Source organism: Equus asinus, chromosome 2 (genome assembly GCF_041296235.1).
Source record: "Equus asinus isolate D_3611 breed Donkey chromosome 2, EquAss-T2T_v2, whole genome shotgun sequence".
Classification (NCBI taxonomy): domain Eukaryota; kingdom Metazoa; phylum Chordata; class Mammalia; order Perissodactyla; family Equidae; genus Equus; species Equus asinus.
In genome coordinates, this window is record NC_091791.1 from 100257295 (window position 1) to 100276811 (window position 19517).

At 56.2% G+C, this 19517-nt stretch overlaps 1 protein-coding gene across 1 annotated transcript; it reads left to right on the forward strand.

Moving 5' to 3' along the window:
* The first annotated feature begins 16776 nt into the window (after window positions 1-16776).
* On the forward strand, window positions 16777-19152 carry MESP2 (mesoderm posterior bHLH transcription factor 2). The gene is made up of 2 exons (XM_044744369.2): window positions 16777-17694; window positions 18494-19152. The coding sequence occupies exons 1-2, from the start codon at window positions 16855-16857 to the stop codon at window positions 18752-18754; spliced, it is 1101 nt and encodes a 366-aa protein (XP_044600304.2). The 5' UTR covers window positions 16777-16854; the 3' UTR covers window positions 18755-19152.
* The last annotated feature ends 365 nt before the right edge of the window (window positions 19153-19517 follow it).

A 19517-nucleotide genomic window follows, 5' to 3' on the forward strand; every position in this document is an offset into this window, starting at 1 on the left:
GAAAAAAAAGAGACAAAGCTCAGATAAATAAAATTAGGAATGAAAGAGGAGAAATAACAATGGATACCAGAGAAATACAAAGGATTATAAGATAATACTACAAAAAGCTATATGCCAACAAAATGGACGATCTAGAGGAAACGGATACATTCTTAGAGTCTTACAACCTCCTAAAGCTGAATCAAGAAGAAATAGAAAATCTGAATGGACCAATCACAATAAAGAGATTGAAACAATAATCAAAAACATTCCAAAAAATAAAAGTCCACTAGCTTCCCTAGTGAATTCTATCAAAGTTTCAAAGAGGACTTAATACCTATCCTTCTCAAGCTATTCCAAAAAGTTAGGGAAGATGGAATGCTTCCTAACACATTCACATTCTACAAGGCCAGCATCACTCTGATACCAAAGTCTGACAAGGACAACACAAAAAAGGAAAACTACAGGCCAATATCACTGGTGAACATAGATGCAAAAATCCTGTACAAAATGTTGGCAACCCGAATACAGCAATATATCAAAAGGATCATACACCATTATCAAGTGGGATTTACACCAGGGATACATGGATGGTTCAGCGTCTACAAATCAATCAATGTGATACACCACATTAACAAAATGAGGAATAAAAACCATATGATCATCTCAATAGATGCAGAGAAAGCATTTGACAAGATCCAACATCCATTTATGATAAAAACTCTGAACAAAATGGGCATAGAAGGGAACTACCTCAACATAATAAAGGCCATATATGACAAACCCACAGCCAACATCATACTCAATGGGCAAAAACTGAGCACCATCCCTCTGAGAACAGGAACGAGACAAGGGTGCCCTCTATCACCACTCTTATTCAACATAGTACTGGAGGTTTTGGCCAGAGCAATTAGGCAAGAGAAAGGAATAAAAGGAATCCAAATAGGGAGTGAAGAAGTGAAACTCTCACTGTTTGCAGACGACTTGATCTTATAAATAGAAAACCCCAAAGAATACATCAGAGAACTATGAGAAATAATAAACAACTACAGTAAAGTCGCAGGATACAAAATCAACTTACCAAACTCAGTTGCATTTCTATACTCTAATTACGAACTTACAGAAAGAAAACTCAAGAACACAATTCCATTTACAATAGCAATAAAAAGAATAAAATATCTAGGAATAAATTTAACCAAGGAGGTGAAGGACTTATCCAAAGAAAACTATAAGACATTATTGAAAGAAATAGGCAATGACACAAGGAAATGGAAAGAGATTCCATGCACATGAATCAGAAGAATAAACATAGTTAAAATGTCCATACACCCCAAAGCAATCTACAGATTCAGTGCAACCCCAATCAGAATCCCAATGACATTCCTCACAGAAACAGCACAAAGAATCCAAAAATTCATACGAGGCAACCAAAGACCCCGAATTGCTAAGGCACTCCTGAGAAAACAGAACAAAGCTGGAGGCATCACAATTCCTGACTTCAAAATGTACTACAAAGCCATAGTGACCAAAACAGCATGGTACTGCTACAAAAACAGACACACGGACCCATGGAACAGAATTGAAAGCCCGGAAATAAAACCTCACATCTACAGACAGCTAATCTTCGACAAAGGTGCCAAGAACATACAATGGAGAAAAGATAGTCTCTTCTATAAACGGTGTTGGGAAAACTGGACAGCCACGTGCAAAAGAAGGAAGGTAGTCACTATCTCACATCATACACAAAAGTAAACTCAAAATGGGTCAAAGACTTGAAGACAAGTCCTGAAACCATAAAACTCCTGGAAGATAATATAGGTAGTACACTCTTTGACATCGAACTTAAAAGGAGCTTTTCGAATACCACGTCTTCTCAGACAAGGGGAACAAAAGAAAAACAAACAAGTGGGACTTCATCAAACTAAAAGCTTCTGCAAGGCAAAAGAAACTAGGATCGAAACAAAATGACAACCCACCAATTGGGAGAAAATATTTGCAAATCATATATCCGACAAGGAGTTAATTTCCATAATATATAAGGAACTCAGCTGAACAACACAAAAACAAACAGCCTATCAAAAAATGGGCAGAGGATATGAGCAGATATTTTTCCAAAGAAGATATCCAGATAGCCAATAAACACATGAAAATGTGTTCAACATCACTAATCATCAGGGAAATGCAAATCAAAACTACACTAAGATACCATCTTACGCCTGTGAAAATGGCTATAATCACTAAGACTAAAAACAACAAATGTCGGAGAGGGTGTGGAGAGAAGGGAGCCCTCATACACTGCTGGTGGGAATGCAAACTGGTGCAGCCACATGGAAAACAGTATGGAGATTCCTCAAAAACTAAAAGCAGAAATACCATATGACCCAGCCATCCCACTACTGGGTATTTACCCAAAGAACTTGAAATCAGCAATTCAAAGAGACTTATGCACCCCTATGTTCACTGCAGCATTATTCACAATAGCCAAGACGTGGAAGCAACCCAAGTGACCATCGACTGATGAATGGATTAAAAAGATGTGGTATATATACACAATAGAATATTACTCAGCCATAAAAGAGAGAAAATAATCCCATTTGCAACAACATGGGTGGAACTGGAGGGTATTATGTTAAGCAAAATAAGCCAGACAGAGAAAGACAAACACCATACGATTTCATTCATATGTGGAGGATAAACAAACACCAGACAAAGAGAACAGCTCAGTGGTTACCAGGGGAAGGGGGCCAGGGTGTAGGGACAGGGGGCGAAGGGGAGCACTTACATGGTGACGGATGAGAAGTAATGTACAACAGAAATTCACAATGATCTAAACTACTATGAACTCAAAAAAAAAAAAAAGAAAGAAAAGCATTTAACAAAATTCAACACTCTGTGATAAAAATTCTCAGGACATCAGGCATAGAGGGGAACTTTCTCAACCTGATAAAAGGCGTCTGCAAAGAACCTACAGCCCCGTCACACTGAAGAGTGAAAGACTGAACGCCCTCCCAGCACCCAGAGCAAGGTGAGGACGCCGGCTCTTACGGGGCCTACGCGACATTGTACGAGAGGGTCTAGCCTGTGCAATAAGGAAAGAGAAATAAACGGCCTACAAATCGGAAAGGAAACAAGACCGTCTCATTTCACACAACATGCTTGTCCACATGGGGAATCTCGGAGAATCTGCAGGGCCTGCCTGACCCCTCAGGGGTTGAGTTTGCACCTGGTCACCATCGCTGCTTCACGTGTGGGTGTCTGTTCTCCAGCTAGACTGTGAAGTACCTGGTGTCTGGCAGCACGTCCTAAGAGAAGTGGTACCCAGGGTCTCTCTCAGTCCGGGGGTCCACTGTTTTGTGTCTGCCATGGCTTGCAGCCCTGTGAGAGTGACGGCTGAGCTGGTTTGTGGCAGAGAAGGCCAAGTGGCTTGGCACCTTCTCCCTGGGCATCTCTGCCTGCCCCCCTTGTCTATTTATCTTCCACTGCCCTGGGCCTCCCCTAACACCTTCCATACCCCTCCTCTGCAGTCGGCCCCAGCACCCCAGGATGCTTATGCCCACCCCTCACCCAGGAGGGGCAGTGCCAACCCACCCTTGAGGACAAGGGGAGGAGCCCACTCCCGGGCGCAGCCGCAGGACCCACGGACTCCCAGCAGAGCCTGGCCCAGGGCGGCCCTCCTCAGCCTGCCGCTGGCAGCAGGGTCTGCCCTTCCGGAGTCTGGCCAGTGGAGGCCTTCCCGGGGCTCCAGATCCAAGCCCGGAACCTGGCACTGGAGCCCTGTGATGGAGCCCTTTGAGCCCATGGACCCAAGGGAACAAGCGATGGGAATGGAAAGAGTGTGGTGCCCCTGAGCGGGAGGGGGTGCGGGGTGCAGGCTGGACGGACAGGGGGCGCTCCGGGCACTTGGGGCCAACCTTCTGCATGCCAAAAACCCCTCCAACACCCACGTAACTCTGATTTCCACCTTGGAGCTGATAGTTGACAAAACTCAGAACGACCAAAACCTCCTAGGCCATCAGCCCCCCTTTTGTTTCATTGTCATATCTTTATTTATTGAGAATATGATTAACACACACGGTTAAAAAGGCAAAACATCAACCAGTCCAGAAGGTGCAGCCAATCTCTTTCCTGTCCTGCCTCTGAGGCTTCCAGCTCCCCTGCTGAGGGAGCCCCCCCACTGGTTTGTGGGTGACAACCCTCCTTAGGAATTCTTACTTTATTAAGCACGAAATCAACTGCACATGTTTTGGACAAGAGGCCGGATGTGAGAGAGGATTCTCAGGTCCGGGACCTGAGCGTCAACATTCACTGGGTACTTCCACGGGAGCTCCGGAGTGAGCTGGAGCAGGAGGGGACATGTGGGCCGGCATGACAGGCAGCTCTCTGGGGTCAGGGCGGAGAGAGGGTTCAAAAGACCCAGGGGCGAGTGTGGAGGCAAAGAGTCCCCAAAAACGGCAGGAGAGGCGGGCAGATGGGAGGGTTCACCCCCAACCCCAATCTTGGGGTCTTCGGCCTAAAGGCTAACAAATTGGAGGTGCGACCTGGGAGTCCCTCCCCCTCCTGTGTCCCGTGGGGTCTCTGGGCCCAGTTTGTGCAAAGGCTCTGGTCAGAGGGCCTGATGGAGCCAAGTGGGTGCAGAGGAGGGACCTCCAACCTGGAGCCCGGGCCCCACCCCCTCGGTCAGCCAGCCCCCCTTTCGTGACCTCCAGGCCCCCCGCCTTTGATCTCTTTATCGCCAGCCTCTCAGCCTCTCGGTGGCTTCCTTTGGGAGCTGCCTGAGCTAATGAGTTCCCCAGGCACGCCCTCCCGCTGGGACGAGGACTTCACACCTCTGGGGCCTGTGTTGTGACAAGTGCCTGGGCCAGGGCTCCGCTCCCCTGGCCTGAGCCGCCTCCGCCTGCCAGCGTGTAAGGCTGGGAACGAAGCCTTGGGGCAGCCCCGCCGGACAGAGGGGAGCGCTCAGGGGGTCCTTGGCCAGGGAGGGGGCAGGTGGGACACAGCAGCACCCTCTGAGGCTGGGCCGGCTCTCAGCCCTCCCGCTAGGAACCCACCGGGTTCCTCAGGCCGAGCCTGGTCCAGGGCGCTGCCCCCTCCCACCTCCCGGCCTCGATGCCCTCATTTCCCAGCAGCCCCCTGACACAGGAGTGCTAATCGAAGGTGCTATGTCAATAGTCCCCTTGCAGGCCCTAATCTCATCCCCACTGGAGCCAGAGGCCCCAGGAGAGGGAAACGGCTCCTCTCCTGCCAGCCGGCTGAGCATCTGCAGGCACGTCTCCTGGGAAGCTCCCGATCGGGGTGTCCCCTCCTGCCAAGGGCCTCCCTGCCACAGCTCAGCACCAGCCGAGAGGGAAGCCCTTTCAGGGGAACGACTGTTACCTGTGACGCCCCGACCTTTAGACAGTCGAGGACAGCCCTCTGGAGTGTGGCCAGTGGGGGTTAGGATGGAATCCCTGTCCTGCCCCGTGCCCCCTGTGCCCCGGGGTAACACGCTCCATTTCTGGGCCCCAGCTCCGCTTCTGGGTTGTGGGGTGAGTAAAACCTGCTGTGCCGATGCTGCAAGGATGGACTCACACTGTGTGGACCCTGCTTCCCGAGGTGCTTTGGGCCTGGCGCTGGGCTGGGGCCTGGCTGGGGCACAGCTCGCAGCCACACTGTGATGCGAGTCACTGTCACCTGTCGATGAGGAAACGGAGGTGCAGAGAGCTGGTTCTCTGTCACGTGGCTGGTGGGGGCAGAGTTGGGGTCTGTGGGGCTCTGTCTGGGCCCAGGCCTGTGTTCCTCCTCCCCAGCCCCCTCCCCTGTCTCCACAGGAGGACCCGAGGGGCTGCTTTCCTCCTTGGGGGTGGCTCTGAGAGTGAGCGCGTGGGGCAGGGGCGATGCCCTGGAGTGCTCCAGCCCCCGTGAAACCTTGCCACAGTCACAGGGACCCGTGGAGACGTAAAAAGAAAGAGGTTTCCAGACCCGCCTGGACCTGCTGACCCGGAGCCTCTGGAGGATGGAGCCAGAGAAGCTGTCTACAGTAGAATCCCCCCGAATTGTGAAGCTCGGCCACTCCGGAAGCCACGCCCTACAGCGCACACTCCCCCTCTTATCCAGAGTGGAAAAGGCACAGGGACGGCGCAGCCCCACCCTGGATGCGAAGCCCCCTTGGGTCTCTGATAGATGGGGCCATGCTTGGGCTGGAGAGGGGGCTGCAGCCACCTGGAGCCCAGAGCAGTCAGAGGGCCCAGCAAGAAGCTCCCAGCCCGTCCCCCACCACCCTCCACCCCCTCCGCCCCCAGCAAAGGCCCCCAGGCTCCCAGGGAGCCCCTCCAATGGGCACCCCCTCTCCTCACACCTTTAGCTCCTGGAGCCACTGAGTTGGCAAGCCATATGGAATAGATTATTCTACACCCATGCTAATCTGATTATCCTGGTCATGGGTCAGCTGGATGCGCAGCCAGTGGAAGTCACAGAGGCAGAGGGCTGCTGAGGAGGGAGGGGTGGGAAGAAAGGAGGGAGGTTTAGCGGCTCCCGGAAAGGCGCAGGAGGAAGTGACAGGTCTCCCAGGTGCTGGGAGCCGGCCTGAGATGCTGGGGAGCAGACAGCGCCTCTCTCCTTAGGGGAGACACATTTATGCTCCTTCGCCTCATCAGGGTGCGTGTGGGAGGGTCGAGCCTTATAGTGAAACGTAGGGAAACTGAGGCACAGCGGGGTCAAGGGGCTGAACAAGCTCAAAGCAAAGATGCAGACATGTGAATGTGGGGACACTTGTCACATGGCACCTCAGTTTCCCCAGCTGTAGAATGCAGCAGGGGCTCTGACTGCCTGTGGGACATCTTGGGAAATGGCCTCCCTTGGTTAGAGCCTCAGGCCAGAGCCTTGACCCCTGGCATCCAGTGTCCTTGAATCCCCAGCCACAGCCAGCAGATGGCGCTGCCAAGCCACCTGGGATCTCGGGATCTGAGCAGGGCAGACCACCTCCTACCAGTCAGAGGCCTTTTTTCCAGGCGAGGGCCAGTGTGGGGAGGCGGTGGTGGGCACCCGGAGCTAAGTAGATGTGTCAGAGATGCTGGGGCTGGCTTAAGAAGTGCGTGAAGTCGGCTCAGCGTCAGTGTGATGGGCTGTGTGACCCCAGACAGGCCACTGACCCTCTCTGGAACCCAGTCTGCTCACCTGTCCACTGGGAAAAACCTGCATCTGTGTGCAGAGAGGCAGAGCAAGATGGAGCCCGGAGGAGGGAAGAGAAGGGGCACAGGCTCAGGAGGGCAGGGGCCAAGCAGGGACCAGGCCCCCGCCTCCCTACACGCCCCTAGGAACAAAGGCTGAACAGGGTCAGACCACAAGCTGACCACAGCTCTCGGCGGGGCAGCCTGAGGCTCTGTGCCCTGGCTGACTCCCTGATAAGGATTTGCAGGCCCCGCTCAGCTGCCAACTTGGGGCCTGTCCACGCCAGCCCCCCAGGAAGCACCGGCGGGGGCTCTCTAGGCAGGAGGAACAGGTCAGGCCCCTTCTCAGCCCCCTGCCCTCACTGATGCTTGGAACCGCGCAGGGAGAGCCAGGACTGGGTGAGCCCCGCCAAGCCGCTGGGTGGCTCAGCCCTTGGCCCCTCCAGCTCCTTCCCAGGGCAGGGAGGGAGGGCGCCCCCACCTCCCCAGAGCTTGGTAGACCCAATAGAAAGCAGAGTCAGGGCTCCCAGGACTGAGCTGGGACTCCAGGCAGGACCTCGGGAAGTGGGGAGCCTCTGGGCACAGGATCATTTGCCAGAGGCTGGGGGACAGGGCATCCCTGGGCAGAGTGGAGAACCTCCAGGGGGAGGGGACAGAGCTTAAATGGACCGGATACAAAATCAAGCGGGAGAAGGGTTTTACATGGTCAGTACTGAGTATGTGCCAAAGCCTGAGGATGGGATGAGCTCAGTCCTCGCTCTGAAGGGAGCCCCAGGAGAAACCTAAGTCCAGCCCTCGGCCCGAGCCAAGGCATTTTCTTCACCCTTGGAGACTTGGGAGACTTCAGCCTTGGACCCCACAGGTGGCCAGGCTGGCTGAGCCCCAGGTTCCTGGCACAGCTGCTGGCTGCCCGTGACCGGGTCGGCCTCGACACCCTGCCTCCGGGCTCCCGAAGCTGGCCCAAGGCTTCAGAACAGCTCGCTGCCCTTCGCACAGGGGCTGCTGTCGGAATCATCCTGATTAGAAAAGACTCAAGGTGCGAGGGAAGCCACACTGCCGAGTAACAGCACCACGTTGCAGGAGACTCTTCCCCATCACACACACCACTGACACAAGCGAAACACGAGAAAAGGAAAATCTAAGACACAACCTCGACATCAAACGTCATCCAATGACACCACGCCCCGGGTAAGGGTCTGCCGTGTGCAGATGTGTGAACGCACGGACACAGGCTGGGGGCCGCCCCAGATCTGGAATCACAGCCAGGCCTCCGTGGTGGGTGGGCGGCAGGTCTGGGTCTGAGGGTCATCAGGGAGTCTTGCGTAATGTTTAAATTTTTCACAGGGACATCGCATTTGTATATTACATGTGCAATTTAAAAATAATTCTTGAAATATGGGTGTCAGGCTCACCGATGTGGCACCCTCTCAGAGCCCAGCACAGAACTTGTTACTCAGCCATCCCGCCCCCGGGGAGCACGAGGCAGGCCTCCGGAACCTCATTTCAGAAGTGCACCTGCTGACATGGAAAGTGTTCCACACGTCGGTGAGAACAGCGGCTACAAGACCACGCGCCCTCTGTGGGCCCAAAGGGACTGGAGGCAGGACCGGAGCAGACAGTCCTAACAGCGCTCACAGGAGCACCGGACACGGAGCCCAAAGGGGGGAACACCCCAAACGACCACGGACGGATGAATGGAGAAGCAGAATGGGGTGTATCCACACAATGGAAGGTCACTCAAGCATGAGGAGGAGCGAAAGGCGGACGCCTGCTACACCAGAGATGAACCCTGAGGGAGGACCTCAGGCTACGGGAAATAGCCAGACACCAAAAGATAAGTGTTGTACGGCTCCATTTATGTGGGGTTCCCAGAACAGACAACTTGTCAGAGGCAGGAAGCAGATTAGAGGTGACCCGCGCTGGGGGAGGGGGTAGAGGGGAGTGCTTGCTTTACAGGGACAGGGTTTCTGCTTGAGGTGGTGGGAAAGTTCTGGAAATGGAAGTGGTGATGGTTGCACGATGGTCATTAATGCCACTGAAGATGGACGCTTAAAAATGACTAACATGGCAAATTTTATGTTATATACACTTTACCACAATTTTTAAAAATTTTAAACGTAACATACAAAAACTTTTGAATTGTATACTTTAAACAGAATGTATGGTATGTGAATTATATCTCAATAAAGCTGTCTAAAGAAAAAGAAAATATATATACCAGAAGCCTGAAAAAATGGAAAAACAAAAGCCCCGACATGCCCTCTCGATGCCTCTGTCTCTGTTCATGTATCTGTAGGGACGCTAGACAGCTCAGGGGGCAGAGATGCGGGCCCACGTGTGCACGTGCTTCTCGCTGGGTGCAACAGGGGGCGTTTAAAATTCCCTTCTTTTTGATTGCCTATATTTTCCCACTTTTTTGTAAGAAGCATTCATGGCTTTGGTAATTAAAAAAAGAAAGGACGGAGGGAGGGAGAGAGGGAGGGAAGGGTGGGAGGGGAGAAAGCCTTTGCAGACCCCGCCCCCAAGCGTGTGCACATTCCAGCAGGTGGGCCCAAGCCCCTGGTGGCTCTGGGAGCTGAGGCGGGGAGGCTGGGCCCTCCTCCCAGGGCTGGGGACCGCAGGCCTGGGCACCCTCACCCTCTCCCTTTGTCCTTCTCAAGAGCGGCAAGACCTCATTGGTCCCTCTCCAGCAGGGCAGGCAGGCAGGCCGTGTGGAGCCTGATGTGCTGAGCACATGGTGCTCCCCGATCCTCCCAGCAAGGTCACCCATTGTGCAGATGAGGAGACTGAGTCTCAAATGGGCACTGAGCTGGGCGTGATTGGCCCTAGGCCTGAGCTGCCTCTGCTGGGCCCCAGAGCTGGACCAGGGCCATGAGACAGGCCCTTCCTCCCCAGCCTCCTTGGCTCAGCTTTCTTGTTGGAGGGAGAGCAGTGGGTCCACCTCCATGTCCCCAGCCTGCTGGGCAGCTCCCCGCACGCCTGTGGCCCCCAGCCCCTCCTGCACTTCCCTAGCCAAGAGTGGCCGCGTCCTCCCCACCTTTCTCCATGTGCTCTCCTCAGGGCTCCTAGGCCCAATCCCAGGGCCCCTGCCCCAGCTCCAGGCAGCCCCCGCCCTCATGGGACCCCCATTCTGGTGCCCGGCCCTCATGTGATGCTTCTCCTGACTGGCACTCTGCTTCCCGCTCTTCAGCTCCCAGCCCTTCTCCTTCCTCAGAATGTCTGGGGACCTCGCCGCCTCCCTAAGAGTCCGAACTCCTCTCTCAGCAAGACTTGCCCACCCCTACTCCTCCCTGCTGCTCGCCCCCTTTCCCCTGCTCCCCGCCTGCACCCCGGGCTCCAGCCCACCTGGCACTGCCCAAACTAGCCCAGGGCTCGCCACTGCCAGACGTGGGCCACACGGTCCCCTTCTCCAGGAAGGCCCCACCTGCACTGGGAGAACGTCCACAACTGCAGGTCCCTCCCTTCCTCCACCTGCTCTCGGGCCAGGGAGCCCCTCTCGCTCGCTCGTGGTCCCAGCTCATCAGGCCACCACAGACTCAGAGCCCAACTCATTCCTCTTCCCTCTTCCAACCCCCAGCTCCCCGAGGGCAGTGCAGCTCACCCCTCCCTGGAGCCTCAGTGGGCCCGGGCAGTGTTGCCCAGTGGTGTGGGCACGGCCTTGGGGGTTCAAATCCTGGCTCTGGGGACCTGAAGCAATGGTGTGACCTCTCTGGGCCCCATTTCCCCTTCTGAGCCAGTGGACAACAGTGGCTGGACGACACGGGGTTGGGGCCGGGCACTGCACCGTGTGGAAGGGCTCTGAAGACAAGGCCAGGCTGAGGCTCGCCCAGGGTGGCCTTCAGTCCCAGGGGCCACTCGGTGACCTTATCCTGGTGGCTGTCCGTCTCTGGGCCTCCCAGTGACACTGATGGTGCTCTGCTTGGCAGGGCCTTGTCCCTGGGCTTCCCTGGCTGTGCTGAGAGTCACATACCAGCCCCCGGGCCAGGGGAGGCTGACTCCGGGCTCCTGGAGGGAGGGGCCGGTCCAGGCTCCTGTCTTCCCCCACCGCCCCCCCATCCCAGGGACACAGGCCTGATCTCCCCTGGGCCTCCTGGGCAGGGTCTGCAGCCCCTTCTCCCAGCCCAGAAGCGCACTCCCGGCTCTGAGGGCCTGGCGTCCTGGGGGCCCCTGCACACCCACTTTCCCAAGTCGACACCTTCTGCCCTGGAGGTGGTGGCCTTGTGTCAACAGGCAGAGCGGAGGTGTGAAGGTGGCCACACGCTCGCTGTGACGAGAAGAGCACATGCTCCTGCGGCCCGTGCCCCCACCCCCCACTCTGCGTTCCCACAGCCTGGCCACCCCCGGGCCTGGGAGGGACCCACGGAAAGGAAGGGCCAGGCTGAGGGGGCTCCTGTCCTGGCCCTGCCCCAGCCTGCACTGCCAGCCCGGGAGCTGAGCTGAGGGTCCCGGGGGCCTGGTGGCCCAGCCCCCAGAGGGCACCCAGCTGCGCCAGAGCTCTGGGCACAGAAAAGGGGCATGCGTGTGTGCATGCAGAGAAGGGTGTGTGTGTGTTTGCAGAGAAGGGTTTGTGTGTGTGCAGGGAAAGGGGGTGTGTGTGTGTATGTGTGTGCAGAGAAGGGTGTGTGTGTGTGTGCAGACAAGGGGGTGTGTGTGCAGGGAACAGGAGCCCATCCCTCCTGGGTGACAGGCCTCCTGATCCAGTGAGAGGGAATGGGGTCACCACTGTTTCCACACCTTGACGCCTGGAGGCAATGACTGTCACACCATCTCTACACGGCTGCTGGGCACGGGATGCCCCTGACCCTGAGCTGGGAGGGCACAGGGCCCTGCTGGTCCCACCTTGTTAGAACTGACAGCTTTTTCCGGTCTGTCAGGATCTCTTTATTTACTTTTTCTTTGTTTCACGTGTACATCATTATATTCCAATTTGTGTGTATACTGCACCGTATTCACCATCAAAAGTCTAGTTGCCATCGGTCACCACACAAATGTGCCCTTCCCCCACCGCCCACTTTGTCAGGATCTCTTTGGATCCCGGCTGTTACCCTGTTTACTTCTCGGGTTTGGATCTTACCTCAAATTAGATCGGTTCACGTCTTCACTCAAGATCATAATGTTGCTCATCACGAGGCTCGGAAGAGAGCTAGTGGCACATGACTAGAACCTTCTTCCAGGTGAACGTCCGTCCATCCATCTGCGGGAATATTGAGTCTGACGTGAATTCATTTAAGCGATCTGCCATCCAGCTCACGTGGCCCCACTGTCGACGACGACACCCTAGGAACTTCACTCTCGTGGACAGGACTTGCCGTGTTGGGCTGCTCACAGCACACCCCCAACATGACAGCAACCTAAACCAGATGGTGCTTTATTTTCTGTCACAATGAAGAAATTCCGGGGTATACATGCTGGGCCAGTGTGACACTTCCACGTGGTCATCAAGGCCTCAGGCTTCTTTTTGCTCCACCATCCTTACTGTGTGATTCTGTCCTTGACGTTGCCTCAGGCTCACAAACTGGTTGCTCAAGTGTCTGTTGTCCAGGTAGGAAGAGAATATAAGAGGGCAGAGCCACAGGACCACACCTCTCTGCTTTAAGCAGCTTTCCCGGAAGCCCCGTCCAACACCTCCACCAACACCTCAGGGGCCGTTACACCTGCAAGCGAGGCTGGGAACTGAGGCTTTTCAGCTCGGCAGATCACCACCCACAATAACACAGGGTCTCGTCATTAAGGAAGAAAGAACAGAGGCTGAAACAGACCCCGGGTGGGCAACAAGAAGTGTCTGCCACACTCGTGAACAAGCCAGCGCCTCCTCCGATGACAGGAAGGAGGGGGTGAACCTGGTGTCACCGGCACACTGAGGCCCAGAGGTGATCACCTGACCCAGCAGCACATCGCCACAGACGTCCCCCCCTGTTGACAGGTGAGTCACATGAGGAACAGAGAGCAGAGGTGGCCCGAGTGGAAGCCCCGTGGGGCAGGGCTGGACCCAGCTCCTTGGCCCCGCACCTGGGACAAGTGCCAGCACAGGAGGATGGATGCTTGTGGGTGCCACGGCTGGAGGCCAGCTGGACGGACACCTGGGCTGGGACCCGGCCCAGCAGGACAAGCCGGTCCAGCCATCCATTCCTGGCCTTGGCTGGGCTTGCTGGCCCCGGCTCCGGCCCCACCACCTGAGCTCTCCCGGAGCCTCTGCCCCACAGTTCTGCTGACCCTTTGCCACAGGCCAGGAGCCCCAGCGCCTGCTGAGCAGGACCCTCACGCTGGGTCCACGGAGGAGAAAGGCTGGGCATGGAGGCGGGGAACCGGAAGTCTCGGAGAAGGAAGGCATGCCCTTCTTCAGGGCCAAGGCTGAAGATGTGGGCCCCCTACTCAGAACCCAGCCTCGTCCTTCACCCGCTTCATTCTGCTGCCCCGAACTGGCTAACGCAGGGCCCACAAACAGGCTCTGTGCTCAGTGCCGTGCCACACATCATCTTCATTTACCCAGCAACTGAGGAGAAAAGTGAGGGTAAGCTAGCTGCCCAGGTTCTCACGGTCGGTGAGGGTGGAGCTGGGCCCCTAAGCCCAGGTCTGTCTGATCCCACAGCCCGGCCTCCTGACCATCAAACTCCACTGCCTCCCGGGCTGCAGGCCCCGTGAAGAGCTGGGGGCCACAGCAAACCAGGCCAAGGGCCCCCATTCCAGAACCCGTGCTCTGACATCCCACAGCCCTCAGGGCCTGGGCTCTGGGGCTGGCCCCAACCTGGGGGTCAGGCTGTCCTGGAGAGGAAAGGACAGCATGCAGGGCTCTGTGCTGGCGTGGATTCCCATTTTCCCTAGACCCTTTCCTGGGAAATCCCTCCAGGCTGCCTCTAATGGGTAGAGGGTGGGAGAAAGGAGTAATCGTGGATATTCAGAACCTTCCTGGAGATCACAAGGCCATCCCAACACTCCATCTCTAGCTGCCTGGGCACAAGGCAGTGCTATTTGGCAAAAATTAAAAAAATGCTAAAGATGTGTCAATAAGGGACTGACTGTGGTATGAGCACGCTATGGAATATTACACAGCAGTTAAAAGGGTGAGTCAGAGAGCTCAGTGTCAACAGCACAACGATCAGAACCTTCAGAATCCAGATCAAGAAATATATACGAAACCTGATGAGTTCGTTCACAACTGTCAATTACACGTAAGTAAAGTCCAGGATAGTACAATATGTCAAAATTTTATAGTATTGTGCAGCCTTGGACGAATATGATGATTTATTACAAATGATTTCCCACTATTTCAACCTAAGAAGTGTAGGATTGCCTGGTTTCTAAGTCCCCGCTGCTCTTAGGAAAAGCAGTAGTATCTTTTCTCTGGGTTTACACCCTTTTAAGTCATGAAATGTTGCATGATAACTGCTTCTTTCCAAAGAAAGCCTGTTTGAAATCAAGGCCATGGTTAATGGATTCCAACTTCTTTGTGCGCCATGGACAAACTACAACTTTCCTCTCCCCAAACACAGCAGCTGGAATGAAGTAAACAACAGTTGTCGTGACCAACGTTGTTCACTGTCAATTCTTGCTCCATCATAACGTCAGAGTGGTAACTGGGGCGTACTTTCTCCAATATCGTAAAAAAAGTTCCTGAAGAAAGTGACGTAATTTCACCATTGACAGTTTATCTGCACCGCCTGCCATTTTATTTTTTTCTTACCACTTAAAATTACCCACTATGATGAAAATGGACATTTAAATCAACTATGACAACTACGACTGAGCTAATATGCGCTGGCCTGGAATGCTCTAAGATACACTGTTGAGTGAAAACAAGCAAGTTACAGGCAATGTGCCATAACGTCACCTCACTTAGACTGCGTGTTTTCTGAAGACACACATGTTCCCGTGAACGCAGGGGCCAGGTCTGGAAGGACACACGACGACAGAACAGCAGCTGTGACCTCTGGGGACAGGTTACAGCTAGTCCAGCTCCATCTGCGGTGTTTCCATTTCTGCAAAGAGAACGGATTAGTTATGTCATTGGAGTAACTAAAAGTTAATTTTTAAAAACAGCCATAAAAATACTACTGGGCAGCTACTACTTCAGGCTGGCAAGGGCTAGTCTGTTCCTGAAACATCATCGTGTTGACCTTTACTTATTGATTACGGATTTTTTTATGTCACATCTGCTCAAAAGTCCACTTGGCTCCCCATGGCCTTGGGAGTATCATCCAGCTTCTTAGCCTGACCCCAGCCAAGGCCCTCCAGCTCTCCACGCCGCCATCCTCCCACAGCTCCCGAAGCACCTTGGGAAGGCCCACTGCCAGGCCTTTGGTTACGCGGTTCCCACACCCAGAATGTTCTCTCTCTACCCAAGTCCTCCTCACGGCTCGAGGCCCGGCCATGACCTCTCCACCTCTGTGGTCCAAGCTCTACAGTTCTGGGCCCCCGTTTGGCCCTCAGCCCCGAGTTCAGCCTTTCTCCCAAGATCACCGAGAACGCCGACGCCGCCTCTAACCTGGAATTACTGCTGAGGAGTGACGGCTTTTACTCTCAAACTTCATATGTCACAGTTTGTACGAGGAGACTGTATCAGCAGTTCTGTGAGTAGACACTCTAATTATGAGGCCTGTTTTATAGAGAAGCTCAGGCTTAGAGAGGTTCGGGGCCCCGCCCCAGGACACACAGCTAGTTGGTGCTGGAGCTGCTCACGAGATAGCAGCCTGACACCCGTCTCTCCCCCAAGGCTGAAACCTCACGAAAGCACAGACCACGACCAGCTTGTTCAGCCTGGTGAGCCTGACACTTACCACCGGCTAAGTATTTAAATATTAAACAAATAATAAAAAGAATAATGCCTACAAGCATCTGGAAACGAAAGTGCCTTCTTTATAAAACGACAGCAGCAAGCGTTTCGCCACTTGCCAGGCCACACGAGGCGGTTCCGTGGATGTGCCCTTAGTGCCAGCACCACCCCCGGTGGTCTGTTATGTCATTACTGCTATGAGGATGAGGAAGCCTGAGCCTCAGAGGAATCGAGTGACTTGCCCAAGGTCTCACAGCACACAAAGAGGGTCTGACTCAGCCCTGCTTGGGGGGTCCACCTTCCCCCATCATCACCCACTGCACCCCATTCCTCTTCTCCAGGATGCTCTGTTTTCCAGGGACTGTCATTAACTGTGTGCAGTGTGATGACTTTCTCAGTGTCACTCAGCAAATCAGCAAGTGCGGTTCCAGGGGACCCTGGAAGGTTCACGTGTGTCCCCTCCTCCCCGCGGCCAGCACTGTGGCCGGGTTCCCCGCGGCTGGCCTTGGAGGCCTCCCCAGCAAATGTGCAAGCCCTGGGTGGAAGTCACTGGGCACAGCCCCCCGGGGGTCGGGTGATGAGAGAGGCGGCCGCTCTTCGCAGGGGTCCATGAGTCACTTGAGGGACAGCCCAGCTCCTCCAGACCATGCCACTGTCCACGGTCCTCTGGCTCCTGGGCACTCACCCTGAGCGGGCGGAGCAGGGGGTGGGACAGGGTGAGAAGCTCAGCAGCTCCATCCAGATGCGAATCGAATCGTCCTCACACACTTACCGAGGGGTCAGAATCCACACCTCCGCAAATGGGCCCCCTTTCCCAGGGCCCCCCAGCCCAGACCCTCCCTGGCTCTGTGGGTTTTGACACCTCTCCGTCACCTGGTGGGGGGCCCCCTTGCACCTCGGCCCGATAAAAGCTCAGGCCGGAGCTTGCGGGCGGGCAGCCTCCCAGAGCCGCAGCCGGCCATGGCCCAGTCCCCTCCTCTGCAGACCCTCCTCGGCCACGACCGCTGGCTCTCGCCCCAGGGCTGGGGCTGGGCCGGCCACGCCGACTGCACGTCCCCGGCCTCCTCCTCCGACTCGTCGGGCTCGTGCCCTTGCGACGGCGCCCGCGGCCGCCCGCAGCCCGCGCCCCCGGCCCGCGCAGCCCGCGCCGCAGAGGCCGCCCGGACGGCACCCGCACGAGCACAACCCGGAGCCGCCGGCGGCCCGCGGCAGAGCGCCAGCGAGCGCGAGAAGCTGCGCATGCGCACCCTCGCCCGCGCGCTGCACGAGCTGCGCCGCTTCCTGCCGCCCGCAGTGGCGCCCGCGGGCCAGAGCCTCACCAAGATCGAGACGCTGCGCCTGGCCATCCGCTACATCGGCCACCTGTCGGCCGTGCTGGGCCTCAGCGAGGACAGCCTGCGGCGCCGGCGCCCGCGGCCCAGCGCCTCGCCGCGCCCTCGGGGCTGCCCGCTCTGCCCAGCCGGCGGCCCCGCGCAGGTGCAGACGCAGACGTGCGGCCTGGGCCTGGGCTCCACAGCTGGTGCCGAGGTGTCCTGGGGCTCCCCGCCCGCCGGCCCCGGGGCCCCGGCGGCACCCGAGCTCCTGGGGAACAGGATCCCCGATATGGGTCCCTGGGTGACACCCCCTTACTGCGCTGGGATGCAGTCGCCCCCGCAACTGTCCCAAGGGAGAGGCCCCGACGCGGCCCTTTGGACGCCGCCCCAGGTCTGCTCGGGAGCACGGACGGGCCCAGAGCCCAGGAGCCAGGCTACGTACTGGACGCCGCCCCCCGCGGCCCCGGAGCTGGCTGCGGGGTACCAGGTACGCGCCGCCAAGGCCAGCGCTGCTTCCCGCGGGGTGGTCCCCAGGCTTCCACCTGAAATGGAGGGGCTGGGGAGGCTCTGTCCGCAGAGAATAGAACAGTTTTTAGATCCGGGGTTATCTAATCCGACGCTGGTTAGGGTGGAGAGAAGCTCTAGGGAGAACGGAGAGGACCCTGGCCTCCTTGGAGAAGAGGTGGGGCCCTGGGGATTTAAGGCCCCTTCACTTGTATCCAGAAGTCTTTATAGACGTGTAGAAGGGGGAGTCCTCTGACTTGCTGCAGAGGCCAGGATGGAAGGCCGCAGGGGCCACTGTCAGGAAATTGGCTCCAGGTGCTCCAGTGAGGGTGGAGGGAAGGAGGACCCAGCCGGCCCGGGGAGTAGGGGCTTCCTGAGTAGATGGGCTTGGAGCTGGTGACCATGTTTTCTTCAAGCTTCGTTCATTCATGGGCCGCATAAAAGAGCCTATTAATAACGAAAGTTTACTGAAGGCTTACCATTCTTGGCACTTCACAGGTATTAACTCATTCAGCCTTCCATGATCCCTGTTTTACAGAGGAGAAAACAGAGACTGAGAGCTCGTCTGAGTTCCCGTAGCTAGAGAGGAGGAGGGCTGGGAGTGAACCCCGGCAGCGCATCTCCAGCGCCAATTCTGAGCATCACTTTGCCTCCCCGCATCCAGGGCGTCCATAGCGTCCGGGCTGTTCAGGAACTGCCAGGCACACTCTGGGGAGCGTCCACTCCAGATCTCAGGGCCTCAGGCTGTGGCCCACAACCAGCTGCTCTTGTCTTTCTTGCAGGGTATCTCTCTGTCTCTGGAGGCCTGTCTGTTGCCAGAAACTCTGCCCCGCCCAGCATGCCAGAGACTCCAGCCACAGACCCAGCACGGATGCTGGAGCCACAGTGCAGAGGTGCTGGCTCGCTTGGAGGACCCGGGCCTGGGCCCCGCCTTCTGCCTCAGTGATGACAGCCCTCCCCAGAGCTCAGGCCTGCAGCTCAGTGGCTGCCCTGAACTTTGGCAGGAAGAGCTGGAGGGGGCCCACCTGGGCATCCTCTCCTAACGGCCTGGCCTGCCCCTTCTCAGCCAGGAGTCAGGCCTGAGGTGTGGGGCTCCCTCCTCACTGCCTACCTCAGTGGTTTTCCAGCTTGCCTTTGGCCAAGGCTCCTTTTCTACGTGATGTCTGATGGAAGCAGTGATTGAAACAGGTCGTGGGTGGCCTCCCGGCTGGAGTCAGGGCTGGAGCAGTGCCCTCCACTCCAGACTCCCCCAGAACGACGGATGCTCTGCAGAACACAGCCTGAGCTGCAGTGACATAGTGGCTGCTTGACCGAGAAGTGGCCGGGCTGGACTGGGAGGGGAGCGGGTTCAGGGTGGGGGTAGGGCAGACGCTGATATGCTTTGATTTTGTACTTGAAAACAGAACACCAAAAATCTGGCTTGATCTCTTTTGCTTCTACCAACCTGGGTTTTTGTTGGCTCTGGAAAAGAAGTGTTCCCATCCTGTGGGGAAAAGTCACGCTGCTCTTCCCCTCCTGGACTCCAGGCCTGCCAGGGCGGAGGGGGGCCTCACTTGGTGGTTTGACGGTCTTTATTGCATCTGGCCTGCTGTGCAGGTGGCCCAGGCGGCTTCACACTCGGGCCTGTGCACTTGCCTCAGACCCACGGCCACTGCCCTTCCCGTTCCTCTGGGGCTTTCCTGCTGACCCGCAGGGCTCTCTCATGACTATATGAAATCGTTTCCAAAGGATGCTCGGGAGTGGCTCCCGCATGCTAGGCCCAGTGTGTTAGGTTGCTAGGGCTGCCTCAAGAAAGTACCACAAAGT

What these genes read in the sequence shown, in the direction of transcription:
- MESP2 (XM_044744369.2), top strand. Translation starts at nt 16,855, where the DNA reads ATGGCCCAGTCCCCTCCTCTGCAGACCCTCCTCGGCCACGACCGCTGG. An exon ending in AGCTGGCTGCGGGGTACCAG is followed by an intron (nt 17,695 to 18,493) that starts GTACGCGCCGCC and finishes TCTTTCTTGCAG; the next exon opens with GGTATCTCTCTGTCTCTGGA.